This window comes from Rhinopithecus roxellana, chromosome 16 (genome assembly GCF_007565055.1).
Source record: "Rhinopithecus roxellana isolate Shanxi Qingling chromosome 16, ASM756505v1, whole genome shotgun sequence".
In the NCBI taxonomy this organism is placed as follows: Eukaryota; Metazoa; Chordata; class Mammalia; order Primates; family Cercopithecidae; genus Rhinopithecus; species Rhinopithecus roxellana.
In genome coordinates this window covers 37,711,616-37,735,283 of record NC_044564.1, presented here as the reverse complement: position 1 = coordinate 37,735,283, position 23,668 = coordinate 37,711,616, and the positions used below count along the sequence as shown (strand labels likewise).

The 23,668-nt window shown below is 45.1% G+C and overlaps 1 protein-coding gene and 1 pseudogene across 4 annotated transcripts in view; one reads left to right on the top strand and one right to left on the bottom strand.

Annotated features, from left to right (window-relative positions):
- The window catches only part of SHC3 (SHC adaptor protein 3), a 176,969-nt gene extending 153,634 nt beyond the window's left edge, over window positions 1-23,335 (top strand). For 3 of the 4 annotated variants that reach the window (XM_010371270.2, XM_030920395.1, XM_030920394.1), the window contains exon 12: window positions 15,506-15,634. In XM_010371270.2, coding sequence (XP_010369572.2) covers window positions 15,506-15,634 — 129 coding nt within the window. Of the gene's footprint in view, window positions 1-15,505 lie in introns of all 4 variants that reach the window. The other variant, XM_030920393.1, reaches the window with a different exon arrangement.
- On the bottom strand, window positions 20,918-21,577 carry LOC104668491 (annotated as a pseudogene).
- Window positions 23,336-23,668: the final 333 nt, after the last annotated feature.

The following is a 23,668-nucleotide window of genomic DNA, read 5'->3' as shown; positions in this document are numbered from 1 at the left end:
GATGTGTGGTATTATTTCTGAGGACTCTGTTCTGTTCCATTGGTTTATATCTCTGTTTTGGTACCAGTACCATGCTGTTTTGGTTACTGTAGCCTTGTAGTATAGTTTGAAGTCAGGTAGTGTGACGCCTCCAGCTTTGTCCTTTTGACTTAGGATTGTCTTGGCAATGCGGGCTCTTTTTTGGTTCCATATGAACTTTAAAGCAGTTTTTTCCAATTCTGTGAAGAAACTCATTGGTAGCTTGATGGGGATGGCATTGAATCTATAAATAACCTTGGGCATTATGGCCATTCTCACGATATTGATTCTTCCTATCCATGAGCATGGTATGTTCTTCCATTTGTTTGTGTCCTCTTTGATTTCACTGAGCAGTGGTTTGTAGTTCTCCTTGAAGAGGTCCTTGACATCCCTTGTAAGTTGGATTCCTAGGTATTTTATTCTCTTTGAAGCAATTGTGAATGGAAGTTCATTCCTGATTTGGCTCTCTGCTTGTCTGTTACTGGTGTATAAGAATGCTTGTGATTTTTGCACATTAATTTTGTATCCTGAGACTTTGCTGAAGTTGCTTATCAGCTTAAGGAGATTTTGGGCTGAGGCGATGGGGTTTTCTAAATATACAATCGTGTCATCTGCAAACAGGGACAATTTGACTTCTTCTTTTCCTAACTGAATACCCTTGATTTCTTTCTCTTGCCTGATTGCCCTAGCCAGAACTTCCAAGACTATGTTGAATAGGAGTGGTGAAAGAGGGCATCCCTGTCTTGTGCCAGTTTTCAAAGGGAATTTTTCCAGTTTTTGCCCATTCAGTATGATATTAGCTGTGGGTTTGTCATAAATAGCTCTTATTATTTTGAGGTACGTTCCATCAATACCAAATTTATTGAGCATTTTTAGCATGAAGGGCTGTTGAATTTTGTCAAAAGCCTTTTCTGCATCTATTGAGATAATCACGTGGTTCTTGTCTTTGGTTCTGTTTATATGCTGGATTACGTTTATTGATTTGCGAATGTTGAACCAGCCTTGCATCCCAGGGATGAAGCCCACTTGATCATGGTGGATAAGCTTTTTGATGTGCTGCTGAATCCGGTTTGCCAGTATTTTATTGAGAATTTTTGCATCGATGTTCATCAGGGATATTGGTGTAGAATTCTCTTTTTTTGTTGTGTCTCTGCCAGGCTTTGGTATCAGGATGATGTTGGCCTCATAAAATGAGTTAGGGAGGATTCCCTCTTTTTCTATTGATTGGAATAGTTTCAGAAGGAATGGTACCAGCTCCTCCTTGTACCTCTGGTAGAATTCAGCTGTGAATCCATCTGGTCCTGGACTTTTTTTGGTGGGTAGGCTATTAATTATTGCCTCAATTTCAGAGCCTGCTATTGGTCTATTCAGGGATTCAACTTCTTCCTGGTTTAGTCTTGGGAGAGTGTAAGTGTCCAGGAAATTATCCATTTCTTCTAGATTTTCTAGTTGATTTGCATAGAGGCGTTTATAGTATTCTCTGATGGTTGTTTGTATTTCTGTGGGGTCGGTGGTGATATCCCCTTTATCATTTTTTATTGCGTCTATTTGATTCCTCTCTCTTTTCTTCTTCATTAGTCTTGCTGGCGGTCTGTCAATTTTGTTGATCTTTTCAAAAAACCAACTCCTGGATTCATTGATTTTTTGGAGGGTTTTTTGTGTCTCTATCTCCTTCAGTTCTGCTCTGATCTTAGTTATTTCTTGCCTTCTGCTAGCTTTTGAATGTGTTTGCTCTTGCCTCTCTAGTTCTTTTAATTGTGATGTTAGAGTGTCAATTTTAGATCTTTCCTGCTTTCTCTTGTGGGCATTTAGTGCTATAAATTTCCCTCTACACACTGCTTTAAATGTGTCCCAGAGATTCTGGTATGTTGTATCTTTGTTCTCATTGGTTTCAAAGAACATCTTTATTTCTCCTTTCATTTCGTTATGTACCCAGTAGTCATTCAGGAGCAGGTTGTTCAGTTTCCGTGTAGTTGAGTGGTTTTGATTGAGTTTCTTAGTCCTGAGTTCTAGTTTGATTGCACTGTGGTCTGAGAGACAGTTTGTTATAATTTCTGTTCTTGTACATTTGCTGAGGAGTGCTTTACTTCCAATTATGTGGTCAATTTTGGAATAAGTGCGATGTGGTGCTGAGAACAATGTATATTCTGTTGATTTAGGGTGGAGAGTTCTATAGATGTCTATTAGGTCCGCTTGGTGCAGAGATGAGTTCAATTCCTGGATATCCTTGTTAACTTTCTGTCTCGTTGATCTGTCTAATGTTGACAGTGGAGTGTTGAAGTCTCCCATTATTATTGTATGGGAGTCTAAGTCTCTTTGTAAGTCTCTAAGGACTTGCTTTATGAATCTGGGTGCTCCTGTATTGGGTGCATGTATACTTAGGATAGTTAGCTCTTCCTGTTGAATTGATCCCTTTACCATTATGTAATGGCCTTCTTTGTCTCTTTTGATCTTTGATGGTTTAAAGTCCGTTTTATCAGAGACTAGGATTGCAACCCCTGCTTTTTTTTGTTCTCCATTTGCTTGGTAGATCTTCCTCCATCCCTTTATTTTGAGCCTATGTGGTCTCTGCATGTGAGATGGGTCTCCTGAATACAGCAGACTGATGGGTCTTGACTCTTTATCCAGTTTGCCAGTCTGTGTCTTTTAATTGGAGCATTTAGTCCATTTACATTTAAGATTAATATTGTTATGTGTGAACTTGATCCTGTCATTATGATATTAACTGGTTATTTTGCTCGTTAGTTGATGCAGTTTCTTCCTAGCCTCAATGGTCTTTACATTTTGGCATGTTTTTGCAATGGCTGGTACCGGTTGTTCCTTTCCATGTTTAGGGCTTCCTTCAGGGTCTCTTGTAAGGCAGGCCTGGTGGTGACAAAATCTCTAAGCATTTGCTTATCTGTAAAGGATTTTATTTCTCCTTCACTTATGAAACTTAGTTTGGCTGGATATGAAATTCTGGGTTTAAAATTCTTTTCTTTAAGAACGTTGAATATTGGCCCCCACTCTCTTCTGGCTTGTAGAGTTTCTGCCGAGAGATCTGCTGTTAGTCTCATGGGCTTCCCTTTGTGGGTAACCCGACCTTTCTCTCTGGCTGCCCTTAAGATTTTTTCCTTCGTTTCAACTTTGGTGAATCTGACAATTATGTGTCTTGGAGTTGCTCTTCTTGAGGAGTATCTTTGTGGCGTTCTCTGTATTTCCTGAATTTGAATGTTGGCCTGCCCTACTAGGTTGGGGAAGTTCTCCTGGATGATATCCTGAAGAGTGTTTTCCAACTTGGTTCCATTTTCCCCCTCACTTTCAGGCACCCCAATCAGACGTAGATTTGGTCTTTTTACATAATCCCATACTTCTTGCAGGCTTTGTTCATTTCTTTTTCTTCTTTTTTTCTTTTGGTTTCTCTTCTCGCTTCATTTCATTCATTTGATCCTCAATCGCTGATACTCTTTCTTCCAGTTGATCGAGTCGGTTACTGAAGCTTGTGCATTTGTCACGTATTTCTCGTGTCATGGTTTTCATCTCTGTCATTTCGTTTATGACCTTCTCTGCATTAATTAGTCTAGCTGTCAATTCTTCCACTCTTTTTTCAAGATTTTTAGTTTCTTTGCACTGGGTACGTAATTCCTCCTTTAGCTCTGAGAAGTTTGATGGACTGAAGCCTTCTTCTCTCATCTCATCAAAGTCATTCTCTGACCAGCTTTGATCTGTTGCTGGCGATGGGCTGCGCTCCTTTGCAGGGGGAGATGCGCTCTTATTTTTTGAATTTCCAGCTTTTCTGCCCTGCTTTTTCCCCATCTTTGTGGTTTTATCTGTCTCTGGTCTTTGATGATGGTGACGTACTGATGGGGTTTTGGTATAGGTGTCCTTCCTGTTTGATAGTTTTCCTTCTGACAGTCAGGACCCTCAGCTATAGGTCTGTTGGAGATTGCTTGAGGTCCACTCCAGACCCTGTTTGCCTGGGTATCAGCAGCAGAGGTTGCAGAAGATAGAATAGTGCTGAACAGTGAGTGTACCTGTCTGATTCTTCCTTTGGAAGCTTCCTCTCAGGGGTGTACTCCACCCTGTGAGGTGAGGGGTGTCAGACTGCCCCTAGTGGGGGATGTCTCCCAGGTAGGCTACTCAGGGGTCAGGGACCCACCTGAGCAGGCAGTCTGTCCGTTCTCAGATCTCAACCTCCGCGTTGGGAGATCCACGGCTCTCCCCAAAGCTGTCAGACAGAGTCGTTCGCATCTGCACAGGCCCCCGCTGCTTCCCCTGTTGGTCTTCAGCTGTGTGCTGTCCCCAGAGGTGGAGTCTACAGAGACAGGCAGGCTTCCTTGAGCTGCTGTGAGCTCCACCCAGTTCGAGCTTCCCAGCGGCTTTGTTTACCTACTTAAGCCTCAGCAATGACGGGCGCTCCTCCCCCAGCCTCGCTGCTGCCTTGCGGTTAGATCGCCGCAGACTGCTGTGTTAGCAATGAGGGAGGCTCCGTGGGCGTGGGACCCTCCCGGCCAGGTGTGGGGTATATTCTCCTGGTGGGCCTGTTTGCTTAAAGCGCAGTATTGGTGTGGGAGTTACCCGATTTTCCAGGTGTTGTGTGTCTCAGTTCCCCTGGCTAGGAAAAGGGATTCCCTTCCCCCTTGCGCTTCCAGGTGAGGCGATGCCTCACCCTGCTTCAGCTCTCGCTGGTCAGGCTGCAGCAGCTGACCAGCACCAATTGTCCGGCACTCCCTAGTGAGATGACCCCAGTACCTCAGTTGAAAATGCAGAAATCACCGGTCTTCTGTGTCGCTCGCGCTGGGAGTTGGAGACTGGAGCTGTTCCTATTCGGCCATCTTCAGTTCTTATCTTCTTGATTTAGAAGAATTTAAGCAAGAGACACACAGCAAGGGAGATGCAAAATAGTGCAATTTATTACAAAGGAGAAAGAATATTTTGAAAGTTAGGTGCAGAATAGATAGTACACCCTGAGAGAGATAATTCAGGGCAGGCTGCAGGGTAAGGATGAGACAGCAAAGACGGGCACTAGGGAGACTCCCTTTATGGGCGCCTTTCATGATTATTCATAAGGAGGTGTTGCTATAAGCATGTTCTGCGTGGTCCTCTGGGTGCACATGCGCAGTAGCTGAACATGCTTGTTCATAAGTCACGTCTCATTAACATCTTAAATCTCCACCCAGGGATGTGTTTTTTGCTATTATAATGAGCAAAGGGTCAGTCTGAGCACAAGTAAAATTAAAGTGCGCAGTGCTCTCTAGAGGGGGAGATTCCCCTACTGAAGATAGCTGTGCTTGAATTAGCTGGACTACAGTGTGAATGCTGATGCTTACTGTGTTGACTGTACATCCCACGGTTGCCACATCCCAAAAACATGGTTACTTCCTTGACTACCTATCCTGCCTCAAAGCCACAGGTGACGGTGGCCAGACTGGTGGAGCAGGCTTTGGAGAAGGAAGTGGGCAGTCTGAGCTTTCCCCACTGGAGGAGCTTCCCGCCTCCCCCAACCCTCCCTTCCTGGGCTGAAGGGTCCTTGCATCTCCTTCTAGGCTCCTGGAGCCCCGAGGGGACAGTTAAAGTGTTTAAATGCTGCCCGAGGCTCTTCAGGTTCCTGCCCTGGGTCTTGGCTGAGATCATGGTCCAGACCTGCTGGGGTGTAGGGTGGGGTGGAGCTCCCTGCTCAGCAAAATGAGCTGAGGCCTCTGCTCTGTTTGCTGGAGGACCAGCTGACTTCTCTCATTGACATCATGCCTTTGTTCACTACAAAGGAAATATGGAAATTATGCGGCGCATTCAGTCACCTCTGGCTCGGGCAAGTCGTGTGACTTACCCACACAGTGGAAGTTCTGAGTGGGAAAGACCACCCTGTAGTCTTGCTCTGGAAGCCCGCAGGGGCAGGCAGGGCCCTGAGAGTGCTCCAGGGCTGGCTCCTCCCATTTTATTCCCAAGTCATATATACTGGGCATCCAGGTAGGGCTCTGTGTGACAGGGTTGTTCCATGGCTAAGAAAGAAATGTCTTAGAGGGCAACGTCAGGCAATGTGGAAGGAGCCCTCCAGCTCTCAAGATTCAAATTCCTAGCATTGTGTTCTACTGGCCCCAAGGGGTGCTGGAAGCACTCAGTGTCCACCTAGTGCAGGACAGAGGAGCCTCACCTGGGATGGCCCAAGGCAGGCGAGCCCATGCACGCAGGCAGGGTTCAGGGAGAGCCACTGCTCAGCTTCCTGCAGTACTTCCTTCTCTCTGCCTGCTTTGCTTCTGGTTTGTGGGTTTTTACATGGATTTCGGGTTAGTTTTGTGGGACAGCTATGCTTTCCCAGCGGTGACCTGGGCCTAGGCCCTCCACTCTGTGAGCAGATCTGGTGCTGTCTTTGGTCACTGAGGTCATGGCTGTGGGGACATTGAGTGCGGTGGTGTTGGCCTCCCTACTCTGGCAGCTGAGTGAAGACTTCTTTGTGGTTTCTTGAGCAGTGATTCATCAAATGCTGTCCTGGAGGTCTCATGGAGATGGCACACTTCCCAAGGTAGCCTGGGCTTTTCCCTGGGGCAGGAGGAGACTACCCCTCTATCCAGCTGCAGAGCTCCTGAAAAATCATTTTTAAGGTGGAATTGGCAGTGATAGTCAATACTAACAACAAGTGTACTTTCCATACAGTGAGAACAAAAGTTACAAACCTGATTCTGCTAGAATATTATTGTTCCAGAAGGCTGGTGCAACTGGCGGGCATCTCCTGTGTGGGCACTGAAGCTCAGTGCGAAATGTCCCTGTGAGGTCAAACTGGGGCTGCAGCTCGGCAGATCCCTACCGCTCCCCTGGGCACCTTCCCAAGCCCTGAGTGTCCTCATGAGGCCCATGTGTGCCACCATACGGCAAAAGGCTCTCCCTGCATCCTTCCACCACTGGGAACTTTGGAGGATCACCAAGGTACAGCACCCAGTGTCAGAGCTCCACCCAGACACACAATCCTGCAAGCAGACATTTGTGCCCAGCTTAGTCACTGCTGATGGAGGAGACATGGAGAGTCGATGAGGGGGACTAACCTGTGTCCCCTGCCCCACTCCTGTACATTCCACTCACAACACCCACATCCTGAGGTCGGCCAGCCCACTTTGCTCTCCTCCTGGGCCTGCATCTCCTACTGTACGTGAGGGCAGTTTTGTGCCAGCCCCTGCAAGGGCTTCTTTAAGGATGATTTATCTGTCTCATTCTGTTGTTGGTGATAGTTTAGTGTCCCCCTCGAGCCTGGCACCAGAAACTATCCGTGTTTTGTCCTGCTTTGACTTGGACATAGGTCACAGCCAGAGGAGGAGCCCTGGCTGTGAGGTCACAACCATCTAGGGAGTCCTGAGGGAGGCCCAGAGGGAATGATGAAAATGACAAGCCAGACCTGCTGTTGTCCACAGACCACAGAGGTCCCCACACCCAAAATATGGGACAAAGGAGCCTGCCCCACAACTGGCACCCCGCCTCCTTGCCCTGCTGCTTCTGACCCTCCACCCTCACCTCTTACCCCCACCATTCCTATCTTCCACCTTCCAACCCCGTGTCACCTCTCCATCTTTCACCCCTTAACCTGACCCCCATTCTCCTTACTTTTGGACACTGGGGGTGATTCCTGCTGACCACACGCCACACAGAGCTGAGTGTGCATTTCTGCCCTAGCCTAGGGAAGAAGCATGTTTTAACTAAGCTGCTGTGAAACCTTGGGGATCTCCACCTAAAAACGATACACATTTTTAACAGGAACAATCTACAAAAATCAAATCAAAGAAGGCATTCCAGAGGCTCCAAAGTGCTCTTGCTTTAGGAGTAGGAGATGTTGCTTTCATTTCTTTGTAAAACCTCACCTCCTCCAGCTTCTCTCCCTGAAAACTGAGTCCCACCCAGTGCTCTCAAACTGAATATTTATTTATTCTTTCAGTTTTTAAATAGACTTTATTTGGTATTATTTAATAAATATTGTAAAGAACCTGACATCTTGACAATATTGAGGATTCCTATCCATAAATATGAAATAGCTCTTCATTTATTTAGTTCTTTAATTTCTTTTATCGGACTTTTGTAGTTTTCCTCATATAGATCTCATAGGCATTTTGTTAGATTTATACCGATTTCATTTTCGGGGTGCCAGTGTAAATGGTATTGTGTTTAAAATTTAAATTCCACATGTTCATTGCTGATATACAGGAAAGTGATTGACTTTTGTATATTTACCTTATATCCTGCAACCTTACTATTATCACAATTAGTTCAAGGAGATTTTTTTGATTTTTTTCAGATTTTCTTCTAGACAATCATGCCATCTGTGAACAAAGGCAGTTTCATTTCTTCCTTCCCAATCAGTATACCTTTTTTTTCTTTTCTGTCTTACTGTCTTACTTTTGGACACTGTAGGTGATGCCTACTGACCACAGGCCACACAAAGTCAAGTGTACACTTCTTCCCCCAGCCTAGAGAAGAGGCATATTTTAATTAAGCTGCTGTGAAACCTTGGAGATTTCTACCTAAAAATGGCAACACGTTTTAGCAATAATGGTTTACAAAGATGAAATCAAAAAATAAATTCTATAGGTTTTCTTTGGAATATTAGGACTTCCAGTACAATATTGAAATGGAGTAGTGAGAGGGAATATCCTTGTCTTGTTCTTGATCTTTGAGTTTCTCAGTATCAGATATAATGTTAGCTGTAGGGTTTTTTTTGCAGATATTCTTTTTTTTTTTTTTTTTCTGAGACAGAGTCTTGCTCTGTCGCCCAGGCTGGAGTGTAGTGGCATGATCTCAATTGACTGCAGGCTCCATCTCCTGGGTTCAAGCAATTCTCCTACCTTAGCCTCCTGAGTAGCTGGGATTACAGTTACCCACCATGACATCTGGCTAATTTTTGAATTTTTTTCGGTAGAGATGGGGTTATACTGTGTTGGCCAGGCTGGTCTTGAACTCCTGACCTCAAGTGATCCGCCTGCCTTGGCCTCCCAAAGTGCGGGGATTACAAGTATGAGCCACCGTGCCCGACCCATAGATATTCTTTATCAAGTTGAGGAATTTCCTCTCCTACTTTATCAAGAGGGCTTTAAAAAAAAGGAAAAGAAAAGAAAAAAGAAAAACCTGCTTTATCAAGAGTTTTTTTTTTTTTTTTTTTTTTTTAAGACCCTTTTAAAAATTACAGTTTAAGTTCTGGGATACCTGTGCAGAACGTGCAGGTTTGTTACATAGTATACACATGCCATGGTAGTTTGCTGCGCCCATCAACCCGTCATCTACATTAGGTATTTCTGCTAATGCTATCCCTAGCCCCCCACCCTCTGACAGGCCCTGGTGTGTGATGTTCCTCTCCCTGTGTCCACATGTTCTCATTGTTCAACTCCCACTTATGAGTGAGGACATGTGGTGTTTGGTTTTCTGTTCCTGTGTTAGTTTGCTGAGAATGACCGTTTCCAGCTTCATCCACGTCCCTGCAAAGGACATGAACTCATCCTTTTTTATGGTTGCATAGTGTATATGTGCCACGTTTTCTTTATCCAGTGTATCATTGATGGGCATTTGGGTTGGTTCCAAGTCTTTGCTATTGTGAACAGTGCTGCAATAAACATACATGTGCATGTGTCTTTTTAGTAGAATGATTTATAATCCTTTGGGTATATACCCAGTAATGAGATTGCTGGGTCAAATGGTATTTCTGGTTCTAGATCCTTGAGGAGTCACCATACTGTCTTCCACAATGGTTGAACTAATTTACACTCCCACCAGCAGTGTAAAAGCATTCCTATTTCTCCACATCCTCTCCAGCATCTGTTGTTTCCTGACTTTTTAATGATCACTATTCTAACTGACGTGATATGGTATCTTATTGTGGTTTTGATTTGCATTTCTCTAATCACCACTGATGATGAGCCCCTTTTCATACTTTGCTGGCTGCATAAATGTCTTCTTTTGAAAAGTGTCTGTTCATATCCTTCGCCCACTTTTTGATGGGGTTGTTTTTCTCTTGTAAATGTGTTTAAGTTCTTTGGTAGATTCTGGATATTAGCCCTTTGTCAGATGGGTAGATTGTAAAAATTTTCTCCCATTCTGTAGGTTGCCTTTTCACTCTGATGATAGTTTATTTTGCTGTGCAGAAGCTCTTTAGTTTAATTAGATCCCATTTGTCAATTTTGGCTTTTGTTGCCATTGCTTTTGGTGTTTTAGTCATGAAGTCTTTGCGCATGCTTATGTCTTAAATGTATTGCCTAGGTTTTCTTCTAGGGTTTTTATGGTTTTAGGTCTTGCATTTAAGTCTTTAATCCTTCTTGAGTTAATTTTTGTGTAAGGTATAAGGAGGGGGTCCAGTTTCTGTTTTCTGCTTAGGGCTAGCCAGTTTTCCCAACACCATTTATTAAACAGGGAATCCTTTCCCCATTGCGTGTTTTTGTCAGGTTTGCCAAAGATCAGATGGTTGTAGATGTGTGGTGTTATTTATGAGGCCTCTGTTCTGTTCCATTGGTCTATATATCTGTTTTGGTACCAGTACCATACTGTTTTGGTTACTGTAGCCTTGTAGTATAATTTGAAGTCAGGTAGTATGATGCCTCCAGCTTTGTTCTTTTTGCTTACAATTGTCTTGGCGATGTGGGCTCTTTTTTGGTTCCATATGAAATTTAAAGTAGTTTTTTCTAATTCTGTGAAGAAAGTCAGCAGTAGCTTGATGGGGACAGAGTTGAATCTATAAATTAGTTTGGGCAGTATGGCCATTTTCATGATATCGATTCTTCCTATCCATGAGCATGGAATGTGTTTCCATTTGTTTGTAAAAAAAGACCCTTTTTTTTTTTTAAAGAAAAAATCTCTTGGTAAGAGGTGTTGGATTTTGTCAAATGCTTTGTCTGCATCCATTGATATGATCATGTGATTTTTCTTCTTTAACATGATGGATAAAAGTAATTGATTTCTGAATATTGGACCTGAAATAAATTCCACTTGGTTGTGGTCTATAATTATTTTTATACATTGTTGGGTTCAATTTGTTAATATTTGTTGAGCATTTTTACATCTATGTTCATGAGAGATATTGTGCTATAGAGTTCTTTTTTTATTATTATACTTTAAGTTCTAGGGTACATGTGCACAATGTGCAGGTTTGTTACATATGTATACATGTGCCATGTTGGTGTGCTGCACCCATTGACTCATCATTTACATTACGTATATCTCCTAATGCTACCCCTCACCCCTCCCCTCTCCCCACAATAGGACCTGGTGTGTGATGTTCTCCTTCCTGTGTCCAAGTGATCTCATTGTTCAATTCCCACCTGTTAGTGAGAACATGCAGTATTTGGTTTTCTGTTCTTGCAGTAGTTTGCTGAGAATGATGGTTTCCAGCTGCATCCATGTCCCTGCAAAGGACACGAACTCATCCTTTTTCATGGCTGCATAGTATTCCATGGTGTATATGTGCCACATTTCTTAATCCAGTCTGTCACTCATGGACATTTGGGTTGATTCCAAGTCTTTGCTATTGTGAATAGTGCCGCAATAAACATACGTGTGCATGTGTCTTTATAGCAGCATGACTTATAATCCTTTGGGTATATCCCCAGTAATGGGATGGCTGAGTCAAATGGTACATCTAGTTCTAGATCCTTGAGGAATCGCCACACTGTTTTCCACAATGGTTGAACTAGTTTACAGTCCCACCAACAGTGTAAAAGTGTTCCTATTTCTCCACATCCTCTCCAGCACCTATTGTTTCCTGATTTTTTAATGATTGCCATTCTAACTGGTGTAAGATGGTATCTCATTGTGGTTTTGATTTGCATTTCTCTGATGGCGAGTGATGATGAGCATTTTTTCATGTGTCTGTTAGCTGTATGAATGTCTTCTTTTGAGAAATGTCTGTTCATATCCTTTGCCCACTTTTTGACGGGGTTGTTTGTTTTTTTCTTGTAAATTTGATTGAGTTCTTTGTAGATTCTGGATATTAGCCCTTTGTCAGATGAGTAGATTGCGAACATTTTCTCCCATTCTGTAGGTTGCCTGTTCACTCTGATGGTAGTTTCTTTTGCTGTGCAGAAGCTCTTTCGTTTAATTAGATCCCATTTGTCAATTTTGGCTTCTGTTGCCATTGCTTTTGGTGTTTTAGTCATGAAGTCCTTGCCCATGCCTATGTCCTGAATGGTATTACCTAGGTTTTCTTCTAGGGTTTTTATGGTTTTAGGTCTAACATTTAAGTCTCTAATCCATCTTGAATTAATTTTCGTATAAGGAGCAAGGAAAGGATCCAGTTTCAGCTTTCTACTTATGGCTAGCCAATTTTCCCAGCACCATTTATTAAATACAGAATCCTTTCCCCATTTCTTGTTTTTGTCAGATTTGTCAAAGATCAGATGGCTGTAGATGTGTGGTATTATTTCTGAGTGCTCTGTTCTGTTAGAGTTCTTTTAATGTCTTTGGATTTGGTATTAAGGTAATGCTGACTTCATAAAATGAGGAAGTATGTTCTCTGATTCTATCTTCTGAGAAAGATTGTAGGGAATTGAAATAAATTATTCCTTAAATGCTTGATAGAATTCACCAGTGAACCCATCTAGGCCTTGTATTTTTTGTTTTGGAAGGTTATTAATTATTGGTTCAATTTCTTTAATATATATATGCCTATTCCGGTTGTTTGTTTCTTCTTGTGTGAGTTTTGGCAGGTTGTGCCTTTCAAGGAATTTTGAAATTTAGATGATCAAATTTATGAGCATAGAGTCATCCATAATACAGATGCTCCCCAACCTAGGATGAGCTTACATCCCAATAAACCTATCATATGTTGGGAATATTGTAAATCAAATGCAAATAAGAACCTGATAAACTGGCCACAAGGTTGAATTCTGTTATTCCTGTATTCCTTTACTGTCTTTTTAATGTTCATGGGATCTCTTGTGGGGTCCCCTCTTTTCTTTCTTATATTGATAATTTGGGCCTTATCATCTTTTTTTCTTAGCCCGGCTAGAGATTTATCAATTGTATTGATATTTTCAAAGAACCAACTTTTGGTTTCATTTATTTTTTTCTACTGATTTGCTGTTTTCAATTTATTGATTTCTGCCCTAATTTTTATCTATTATTTCTTTCCTCCTGCTTACTTTAGATTAATTTGTTCTTCTTTTTTTTAGCTTCCTAAGGTGGAAGCTTAGATGATTAATTTTAGACTTTTTAAAATTTCTAGTATATGTACATTTTAGTCTCTTCTGTAGCCTGACTAGAATGAAGGCTTTCATCTTGATTTTTATTTCCTCTTTACTATGCACAGCCTCAACCAGTTGTCTGGGGTTAACATTCCATGTGTCTTCACTGTGGCAGAATCCTTGCAGGTATGTCTGGAGTCTTGGTTTGTCTTGGCTGCCCAGTGGTTTTAATCAGCCATCAGCATTTCTAGTGCATAACAGGTGGGTCCACACAGAGAGTTCTGTCGGCTGTAAGTTCTTTGGACAGGAGCCAGACTTCAGTATTTATGGCAAAGAAGTGAACTGGCCTCTCTACTTCCTTAGTCAGTAAATACATATATATGTGTTTATGTTGGCCAGCCTATATACTGAAATATGCTAACTGGTGGTTCTCAGCTTTGACAGCATGTTGGAATCACTGGAGGAGCCTAAGACACTTGGTCCCCAGGCCACACCCTGAGCTCCTTATGGAACTGGCCTGGGGCCTGGACTGTGGTTACTAAAAGGTCCTCAGGAGGTTTGGAGGTGAGACCAGGTTGAGACTATTGTCTCAGACACTTCCCTGCCCTAAACCACGCTTCACCCATTCCAGTTTGCTCAGAACTTACGTGAGTGTCAGTCATTAAGGAATGAGAGTAAGGAGTCAATGTTAAGGCAATACCCCAGTACTGGTCGCAAGCCGAGTTCCTGGGTGCCCCCAGCTTCCAAATAAGTATGCTGCTTGAGTCACCCAGGGGGTCTTTCTGGGGCAGGAATGCTGAGGAGCCCCAAGAGAATTAAACAACTTCAGGAGAAAGATGCTGGGAAGTCTTGCCAAAAGCTTCCTTTCTGAACTTGCCCAATAGGTTACATCCTTAGTGAGGCTTAGTGCCCAAAAATCAGGAGACCCTCTGGTCCAGAGAGCTCTTCTCCCTCTGGTGCTTACAGAGATGGGTGGCGAGGGTTCCTGCAGGAGGAAAACACTCTAATTTCAAAGTTCTTCTGTTCCTTCAGCTGCTAGTTGGTAGAGCCATGAGCAGATGGTATGAGCTTCTCAGAGCACCTTGGGTAGGGACTTCCAATATGCACACCTGAAGTATAGACTTGGGGTAGGGGCGGGATGGTGGTTAAAAGTTCAGAGGCTGATGTTTCTTTGGTAGGTTGACGGAGGGGGAGAGGCAAGAGTGGCCACATTAGTGGAAGCAGGAGTGACAATGAGAATTTGGGGAAAAGATAATACTGGGGAAAACCGGAGAACGAACATAGCCTCGGGAGTCCCTGCAGGAGGACGAGGAGAGCTGGGTGTCCCATGAAAGGATGGGCTCCTGGAAATTCATCTGCACACACTGATGGAGAGGAGACCCCTACTAAGGCTGGAGAGCGAAGCCAGGGAATTCAACTGACCCTCGAGCATAACCGCAAGGGTGGCCTGTGAGGGTGAATGGACATAGCCAGGTGGCTGCTTTCTGCCTCCATCTCCCACTTGTCAAACATGCAAGTCCCAGGGGATTGTGTCCAGAATTCCTCAAAAGACAGCTCCTGACAGCCCCCACCCCACCTTTTTCAAGTGTGAGCCATATCTGTGAATGTGCCAGCTCAGAGTAGAGGCAGCTGATGGACCCCAGGGACCACAGTGCAGGCCAGCAAGCAGGGCAGAGTGTTCAACTTCCTTTCCCCTAACATGGCATTAAAATTTATGGGCAGGCTGTAGAATTGAAAGCCCAGGAACATGGAGCCTGTACTTCTGACCCAACCTGGCTCACTCTCCAGTCGGGGACTGCAGGGGCAATAGCAGCTCCTCTGGGGAACTGTGGAGCTTGCCCCTGGTGGGTGCCCAGGATGCCTGGGGAGGAAGGAAGGCTGCCCAGAGGTGCTGGCATTGAGGTGGGGCCAGGATCAGATGGAAGACACTCATTGTGGGCCAGGAGATGGCCATGCAAAGGCCTAGAGGTGGGAGGGTCATGGGAGACTGCAGAGCCCAGTGCAGGGCTCCCTCCCAGGGAGGAAGCAGGAGAGACAGGTGAGGCGGCCCTGGTTGGTGAAGGTTGGGGAGGCCATGCCTATAGGACAGTGGGCTGAGACATTCCAGAGCTCAGTCCCAGGGTCCTGGGCTTATGGTTACTGAAAGGTCTTCAGGTAGTTTGGAGGTGAGCCCAACCAATGAAATGGATTGGCCGTTGCTAGTGACCAGGGTCTTTGCAGACAGCATCTCTAAAGTGGAGGAAGCCCCTTGTCCCCTCCTCCTTTCCTTCTGGGCCAGTTCAGATGGTCTGGCTGATTCTGAGCAAAGCATGTTCTCTTTTTACTGCCTGTGGTATGTGCTTAACCATTCTTGGCTTCATTCATAGATCCGGACGAAAGACAGAGTCTTTGACAGCATCAGCCACCTCATCAACCACCACCTAGAGAGCAGCCTGCCCATCGTCTCTGCAGGGAGTGAGCTGTGCCTCCAGCAGCCAGTGGAGAGGAAGCAGTGACCCAGCCAGCGCTGCTCCCAGCACTGTGCACCAGGTCAGGAGGACCTGGAGTGGACTGGAATCGGGGCTGCAGGAACTGGGACAGCTGCCTATGGCTCAGAGCCTTCTTCAAAAGCTTCAAAAGGAAGGCTTCCTTTAAGGTCAAGTTTCGTAAACTTGGTTCTGAATTTCTCATATGCATATTAAAGGTGTACATACCTATACATCCTGTACAAAGTATCCCTCTATATTTATATTTTTTAAGACTAAGAAAGATGTAAGACTAATGTTCTGTGCTGTATGTTTTTAATGAAAAAAAAAATAAGTTTGACTGTAGTTGTCCAGGCAAAAATTTAATTCAACTGACCCATTCCACCAGGAAATGCCACTAGGAAGGTGTAGCCTGCAGTTTTACCTAATAAGCACAATTGGAGGGGAATAGAAGCACAGAATTGTGATGGAATTGCAAGGCGTGCTGCTCAGAGCATGCCTAGCCCTGCACTGAAAGCTATGAGATACTTGTTCTGAGGCATGACTGTGCTTGCTGGCGGGAGCAGACATCCTCCCTTGGCCTCCCTAGGATACCTCCTGTGCTCCCTGCACTGCACTCCACGTGCCTGGGGTGTCCAGCACCAGACGACTCACTGCAGCTTCACTAAAGAACAGGTGGCACTCCAGCTCCTCCGGGTCCTGCTGAGCACCGGACCCCACCACCCTTGACCCCAGTTGTGCGAGGAGTACTTGGGAATTCATTTCATGCCAAAATGGCACAAAATAAGCTTCACCAGCCAAGATCTTGGTTGACGAGTGCTTCCCTGTTCTTGTGCATCTGATGCTAAAATGGGTATTTGTAGAAGGGTGGCCAGGGCAAGTTCCTGTTTGCAGCTCCCTCTCGTCAGCGGTTGACTACAGGCTGCTTGTGGTAGTTGCTAGTAAAGTCCCCCTTCCACCTTATACAATAGGGGAGAAGCCTGTGTGACAGCAAGAGCAGGCACCCATCCCAGAGCTCAGTCCCGGAGACTCAGGCATTGAGGCTTCTGGGGCTGCATGTGTCAGAAGCCCAGGAGTCACTGGAATCCATTTGAGGTTCTGCCTCTGGCACGAGGGATGGGGGAAAGGCCTGCTGTCCCAACAAGGTTTCCCAGTTGCTGCAGGGAAGAGCTTGTGCCCACCCCCACTCTTTGTCTTGACTCCCTTTCTTCCAGGTAAAATACTGTCATTTCCTGAGGAGTTATTTGGTGTTAGAAAACTGGCAATGTTTATGGCTTTCAAATACTATCTCAGCTGAGACTGCCCTGTGATTTTCACAGATACCCTTTAAAGAATAGATGGATCCATTTGCTTGTTGGCAGCTTGGCTCTCGTTCTGGTGAGACCCCAACAGGGTACAGCACCCTGTAGGGCACAGGTCAGCAGAACAGAAAGACACCCTAAACATGTTTAGAGTTGGATAGTGATAAATCTGATCCTGTAAGGAGAGTTACAAGGAGTCTGAAAACTCTGGCAGATAATAATACTGCTAAGTTCTAATGCCAATGGTGTGAGCCCCATTTCTGCCTTGGGGTGTGTGTGTGGCCAGATGGAAGGATAGGTTAGAGCTAACCAGTGAGGATGAGTCAGGGCAGGCCCCAGCCTTCATACATGGGTTTCTAGGGGAGTTTTGCCTTTGAGAGTCCAATGAATTTGAGATGACAGTGAAGTCAGTGTTCTAGAATGTTCTGCAGTGGATTGACACTCTGGAGAGTCTGGCACTAATGTAGACTGAGCTACTGTTTCCTGAAATGGTTTTGGCTTCAGGCATCATGTGGATACTCTGCTTAGTGATCTAGAAGCAGAGGGCTGCATGGGGATGCTGGCAGCAGCTGCATCAGGCTTCTGCCCCGAGACAGTGTTGATTTGGATGCTCTGAGAGCCGCCCTGCACATCTGTCCTCTGGGAGGCTAGGAGCCCTGGAGAGACACACACAGCTCTGACCCACCTGTGTGTGCATGTGCACCACATAGAAAAATGTGCGAAATGACCTTCTTTCAACATTCGTGCATTCCCCATTTGTGAAAGGTCAAAATGCTATTATAGCATTCAGGGACAATAGCAAAGTAGGAAACTGCAAATTAGGAGCTGTGAATGCTATAACATTTGATATACTTTATTTTTCTCTTGGGGGGACTTGAATGGTAATCTGCAGCTTTAGTAGCTCCTGCTGTGAAGTCAGTGTCTAGTTCGATGGTGATAGAAAATATATATAATACTTTTTTTGCATGAGAATCAATTTAAAAATTCAAAGTATTGGAGTCAAATTTTTTCTTTTTAATATTAATTCAAAATATACATTTTAAATCTCAGATTATAATATTGGTTACACTAGAATAGTGCCAGTGAAATGAGCAGGCTTCAGACATAGCAGATGGCAGCAATTTTCTAATCTTTGTTCCCTTCCATTTGTAAAGCGGATTAGAGTGCACATTAGTTATCCCAACTCTTCCCTCCAGCACCGTGTGCTGGGCCATTCCTGTGAGCCTCACTGACACATGAGGAAACTGAGGCTGGGGCTGGTGCCACACCTTGCTGGAGGCCATGTTGTCATCTGGCTGCAGAGCCCTTCTGCTCACTCAGCATTTCCTGAGCCCTGCTGTGTGCCAGCCTGTGCTTTGAGCTCAGGATTCCAAGGCAAAAGCAGTGGAGCCTCCTCCCTGTTTAGCCTGGGCCCCTCTTCCCCACCCTTTCTCAGGCCACATCTCTGCCTGGGCAGGGCAGGGAAGCTGAACAATGAATGCAGTGGGAATGGCACTATACCTTGCGTTCCAGGGCCTCAGGCTTCTAGGGCACAGTCGCTGCTGCTGTGCTGGGCCACTGTGGCCCTGCAGAGTGCACCTGGGCCCTGCTGCCCCTCCAGTGGGCACCCCCAACACTTAACCCCAAACTCTATGTCTTCTGGGAGTACAAGGTGGGGGCCAGCAGTCCTAAAACGGCCCCTCTGCTCTTACCGAGTGGCCCTAGAGACCCCTACCCCCCTCCCTTAACCCCACGAATGAATCAGCTGTGCTTCAAATGACATCTCTGTCCCGCGGAGGCCGGCTGGGCCTCTCATGGGGGTGCTCATTGTGGTTTAACTCAGCTTTGATTCTTGACCTCCAAGGCTGCCTCTGAGTAGCTCACTGGAGAATCAGGTGGGGAGGTGAAAAACACCGCAGTCAAATGACTCAATCTTAAATCCTGTGCTTAAGACACCACTGTTGCTGCTTTTTATATCAGAAGCGCCCAAAGACTGGGCGTCCGCTCAGCCTTGATGAGCGAGCAGCTATTTTGTCAGGCCATCTCTAATGTTGGGATAATGGACAAAGGCCTGATTGGGCCATATGTGGCCTTCTTTAGGGCCTCCTGGAGGTGGAGGAGGTCGTGGGTAATTTCTAATGAAGAAAGGAAATGAGAAGCTGTGTGTATAGGTAAAGGCCTAACTTAAAAGGAAGGACAGGCTCAGGGAAGGGTGGATCCTAAAGGGCCCATGTGCCGGGGGCACAGTGGACATGTGTGTCCGGCCCAGCCTCCATGCCTGGTACTAGGATTCTGAAGGTGGCCCCTGGCTCCCAAAATAAAGCTTTCCTTTTCAGTAGCATCTGAAACTTGGGCAGCTTCTTTCTATAAGCAATGCTTTAAGACGGACGTCTGGGTCCTCATTTCCTCCAAACTGGCTGCCACCTGAAGGGCGGTCACACATTTTTTTTCTGTTGGGCTGAGCTGGGCAGAAGCCTCGGACTGTAGGCGTTCCTGGGGCAGGGGCAGTGCTGGCCACGAGTAGATACCTCCATCCGGCCTCCACCCTGGCACACCCAGAACGGCATGGACTCAGACGGGTTGCTGGAATTCTCTGAGCCTTGGTGTGCTCTACACTGCAGGGCTATACATGTTCCCAGCTTGAGGGAGTGCTGGGGATCGACAAATATATGAAACATGTAAAGCGCAATGATTTTGTAAAATTCTGCATTCCCAACGTGCCCATCCGTTCTCTCTTGCTGGCCCAACTTTGCATGCTGTCCATAAATCCCTTTCTGTGGACGGTGACAGTAGGATTGGGAGTGAGTAGGAGGATTGTGGAAAGATCGCAAAGAGGTCATTGCAGGACCTAGACAGACCTTGCAGTGGGTTTCAGAGTAATACTCAGGTTCTCCCGTGGAACTTTCAAAGTTGGCTCTAAGACAGATGAAGTGGACAAACCTACTCCTGGACATAGTGCCAACCTAGAACTGTCAGCTCCACAAGGATCATAGGGCAGGGAGCTTGGCAAGACAGCCCAGCTGGGGGCCCCGCTTTTCAGAAGAGGAAACTGGAGCCATGCAAGGGGCTGGGGATCAACTTAGGAAAGAGCACAGGACTCTCAGTCCTGGACCTGTATGTAAAGCTCACCCCCCGCTCCATGGAAATGGCGAGCAGTGCTTCCCTCCTGGGGTTCTACATCTGCGCTCCATCTTGAAATGCATAAAAGCCTGAGTCATTCAGATGGAAGAGGCAGTGTTTCTGTTTCCTCTGTCTTAGTTGGGGTTTCTCCAGAGGGAAACCCTGAGAGAGGACTTGAGGGTATATAGTTTATTTGAGTGAAGATCCCGGGAGTAGGGAGAGAAGGAAGCTGACGAGGAAGACATGCATTATCAAGTAAGTTACCATCGTGTGCACAACTGGAGCCGAATCCCACTGGGGAACCCTGAGAGACAGAGCTGATACCCCAGAGTTAACCCAGCAAAGCGGGGAGACGGATGGGGTATTTATTCACCCAGTCTATCACTTATGGAAGGCTGTTTCTGGAAACAATTTCTGACTGGCCCTGCACACACCTGTACATGCTTCCCAAGCCGGGGAAGTCCTTGGGCCGAGAGACAGGCGTTCATGACAAGCAGACTTGGAGTGGAAGGCAGGCATCAGAACCACCCTGCGAGCTGGTTCAGACAAAGATTGCAGGCCTTCCCACCCCCTGGCCCCGCCAAGTTCCTGACTCCCTAGGTCTGGAGTGGGGCCCGAGAATTTGCATTTCAAAAATTCTCCAAGCAATGTTGATGCAGCTGCTCTGAAGTCTTGACTTTGAGAATCACTCACTAGTGAGAGTTTCCAGCCCTTACCTGTCTCTTATTGATGGCTTTCCCCCCTCTAATTTATAATTATGTTTTCACACCACTTCATGTCACAGATCCCAGTGTCCGTGCTGTGAATTTAAAAGTGGAGAATTAATAAGCATTTATAACTCCATGCAACCATTGCTGGCAGCTTAAATGCCATCTGCCAGCCACAATTTATTTATAATGGGGTTTATACATATTTATAAGTTTGCAAGCAACAAATGCACAGTTTTAAAACTGGCACATTTTATAGCAGCCAGAAAAATTGCAACTTTATACCAGGACTTGTGAATGTGAATTGCATATGTATATACATACATGCATATACTTACATTGATTAAAAACGGATCTGCATCTCTGTACACATGCAGATTGACTCTGTGCTGTGCACCTTGGGACTCCTCCCTGGGCTTTGGTTTTACAACTAACTAGGAAGTCAAACAAACGTGAAGAATTTGGGAATTGGCAGGCTGTGGCATCAGCCATGGAGGATGGTCCTGGATGCTGTAGGATGTGGGATCCAGCACAAAGGGAACAAGAACAGGACATGAGGACCACAGGGGTTGGGGGAACCCACTGTGGGAAACGACAGAGAAGCCAGCAGGGGAAGACATGGAAAGAAGAAGGTGGAGGCAGAATAAAGATGAGAAGAAGGGAAGAGGAGGCTAAAACAAGTCTAGATTTAGACCTTTGTTCATGCAGCCATGCATAGCTGTCTGAGGCCAGCGGGGAAGGAGGAGAAAGGGAAGGTGTGGTGGAGGAGGCTGTGCTCGTGATGTCATGCTTTGGTGGATTCCCAGGTGCAGCTGCATGTACTTGGCACAGTCTCTCGGGGTTTCTGGCCAGCTTCTTGGGCTCATTTGCACATTAGTTAATATGTGGCCAATGCTGTACTGGAATCGTGGGATAGAGAAGTGAATGTATGAGGCCTCTGCCTGAGTTTATAACCTAGAAAGAAATAGACACACACACACACACACACAAAGGTGTTGGAGTGTGACAAGCCTTAAGGTAACCGTGTGTCCAAGTAAACTAGAACCAACAAGAGCGGAGTGCCCAGGTGAGTCTGGGGACTCTGGAGGCTTCGCACTGCAGGTGTCAGATACTGAGTGTTAGTGGCATGGAGGAGAGCGTGGAAGGCTCAGGATGGGGAGGGACAGCCTGGAGTTGCCACTCTCAGTAGAGGTGCTGGAAGGGGCGGGAGGTGATCCCAGCCTCCCTTCTTTCCTCCTCCTGGCTGTCACAGATGTTCTGAATTGATGAATCCCTCCAGCCAAAAACACACAGGCTCCTTCCCTAGGGCTGGAAAAACGGTTCTCGCTGAAAAAGCACCAGGAATAAAATCTCATACAATTTTAGGTGACTATTTTATTGTCTCACCTTGAAATACTGCAGACGGAAAAACACGCGCATGGGGAGCTGTGGTCCCGAGCTTTGAGGTGATGAATTCCCACACATGTGGTCATTTTTACCATAACCAAAGTTTCTAACCACCAAAATCAAGTGGCAATTAAAACAGGCATTAATGGATAAATCCATCTTTAAATATTAATGGGGTTAATTTTGTTAACAACTATGTGTTGGTTGCAAGTGGAATGTTCTCTGTTCATTTGACTTTTGAATATAACTTGTTCCAGAATATTGTAAAATTAAGTATGTGAATGTTTCTTTGTATTCAGAATTAAACATTTGGTGTTAAAATCCCAGGATTAGGAGACAACTCCATGTAAATTTAATGTGTAATAATAGGATAATAACTTTTTAAAAAGCATTTGGATGGCAAATTATACATATTGACAAATGAATATTATTTGAAAGTTGTTTTGTTTCCATTAACTTTTTGTGAAACAAAAAGAATTACGGTAACGGTCTATGTCTTGGCGTATTGCCAATTCACCACTTTCTACTTTGTACTGGAACAGAACTGGCTTTTTGGACGTTCCTGAGGAGTGGAAATACAAAATGAATTTCAAGTTCTCTAATCTTTGTTCTACGACAAATGATAAAACCTAAGTTATCTGGTCAATGTTTTAGAGATTTGACAACACAGCAGGTGAAGAGAATTAGCTTAAATTCCCTCCTCCCTTTCGATGAATCCACGGCGATTCCTTCACTCTGTCAGGAAATGGTGTGGTTTCCAAGCATGAGCCCTTCATGATCTGTCTGGTGCATCTCTGTGCTCCTGGGATCGCCAAGTGCAGGCACGGCATCGCATCCCCCAGTGTCATCCTGTGACCCATGAGGGGAAGATGACACACCCAATTTAGGTAATGCTGCACTTCTTGTTATAATTGGTTATTGGAAAATGTGCCTTTATTATCAGAACAGTGGTGTGCGCATTTCTGATTATGTAGCTAACCTTTGGATATCTGACTTAGATACTAAAAACATTTGGGTGTTGCAGTTTTGCACTTGTAGATACAATTTAAAAGCATGAAATTGGTGATTTAATTAGATGTTTTCTATAAAATGCACCTTGTTACATTTCTGTGAAAGGGTCTTACCAGCGTGGAATAACTGGCTCAAGGGTTGAGAAAAGCAACCATTTTCTAAACAGTTAATTGTTTCAAGGACTATACATGTAAGTCTGCAGGCAATAAAGGCTATTGTGAAAAGTATCTTTCATTTGGATGATGGATTTTGTATTGCCTCACTAAAGAGAGGAGGGGAGCTTGAAACTTTTCTCTAGGAAGGAGGTATTGTCAGTGGTTCCCTGGGAGACTTTTTAAAAAACAGTTACAACAAAGCCTCGTCCCACCCACCAAGGCTGTGGAGTGAAAATGTATCCTGGCAGATGTACTCCTGGAGGACTCACCTTACCTTCTAGCACCAGGGTGGGCAGCTGTGTCCTCACTTGCGTTGGGTCATTTCATCATGAGTTGTAACAAGCATCGCTACCAGAACAGCCAAGCATTGGCCTCCTCTTTACATAGCACGCAGGTCAGAGAGGC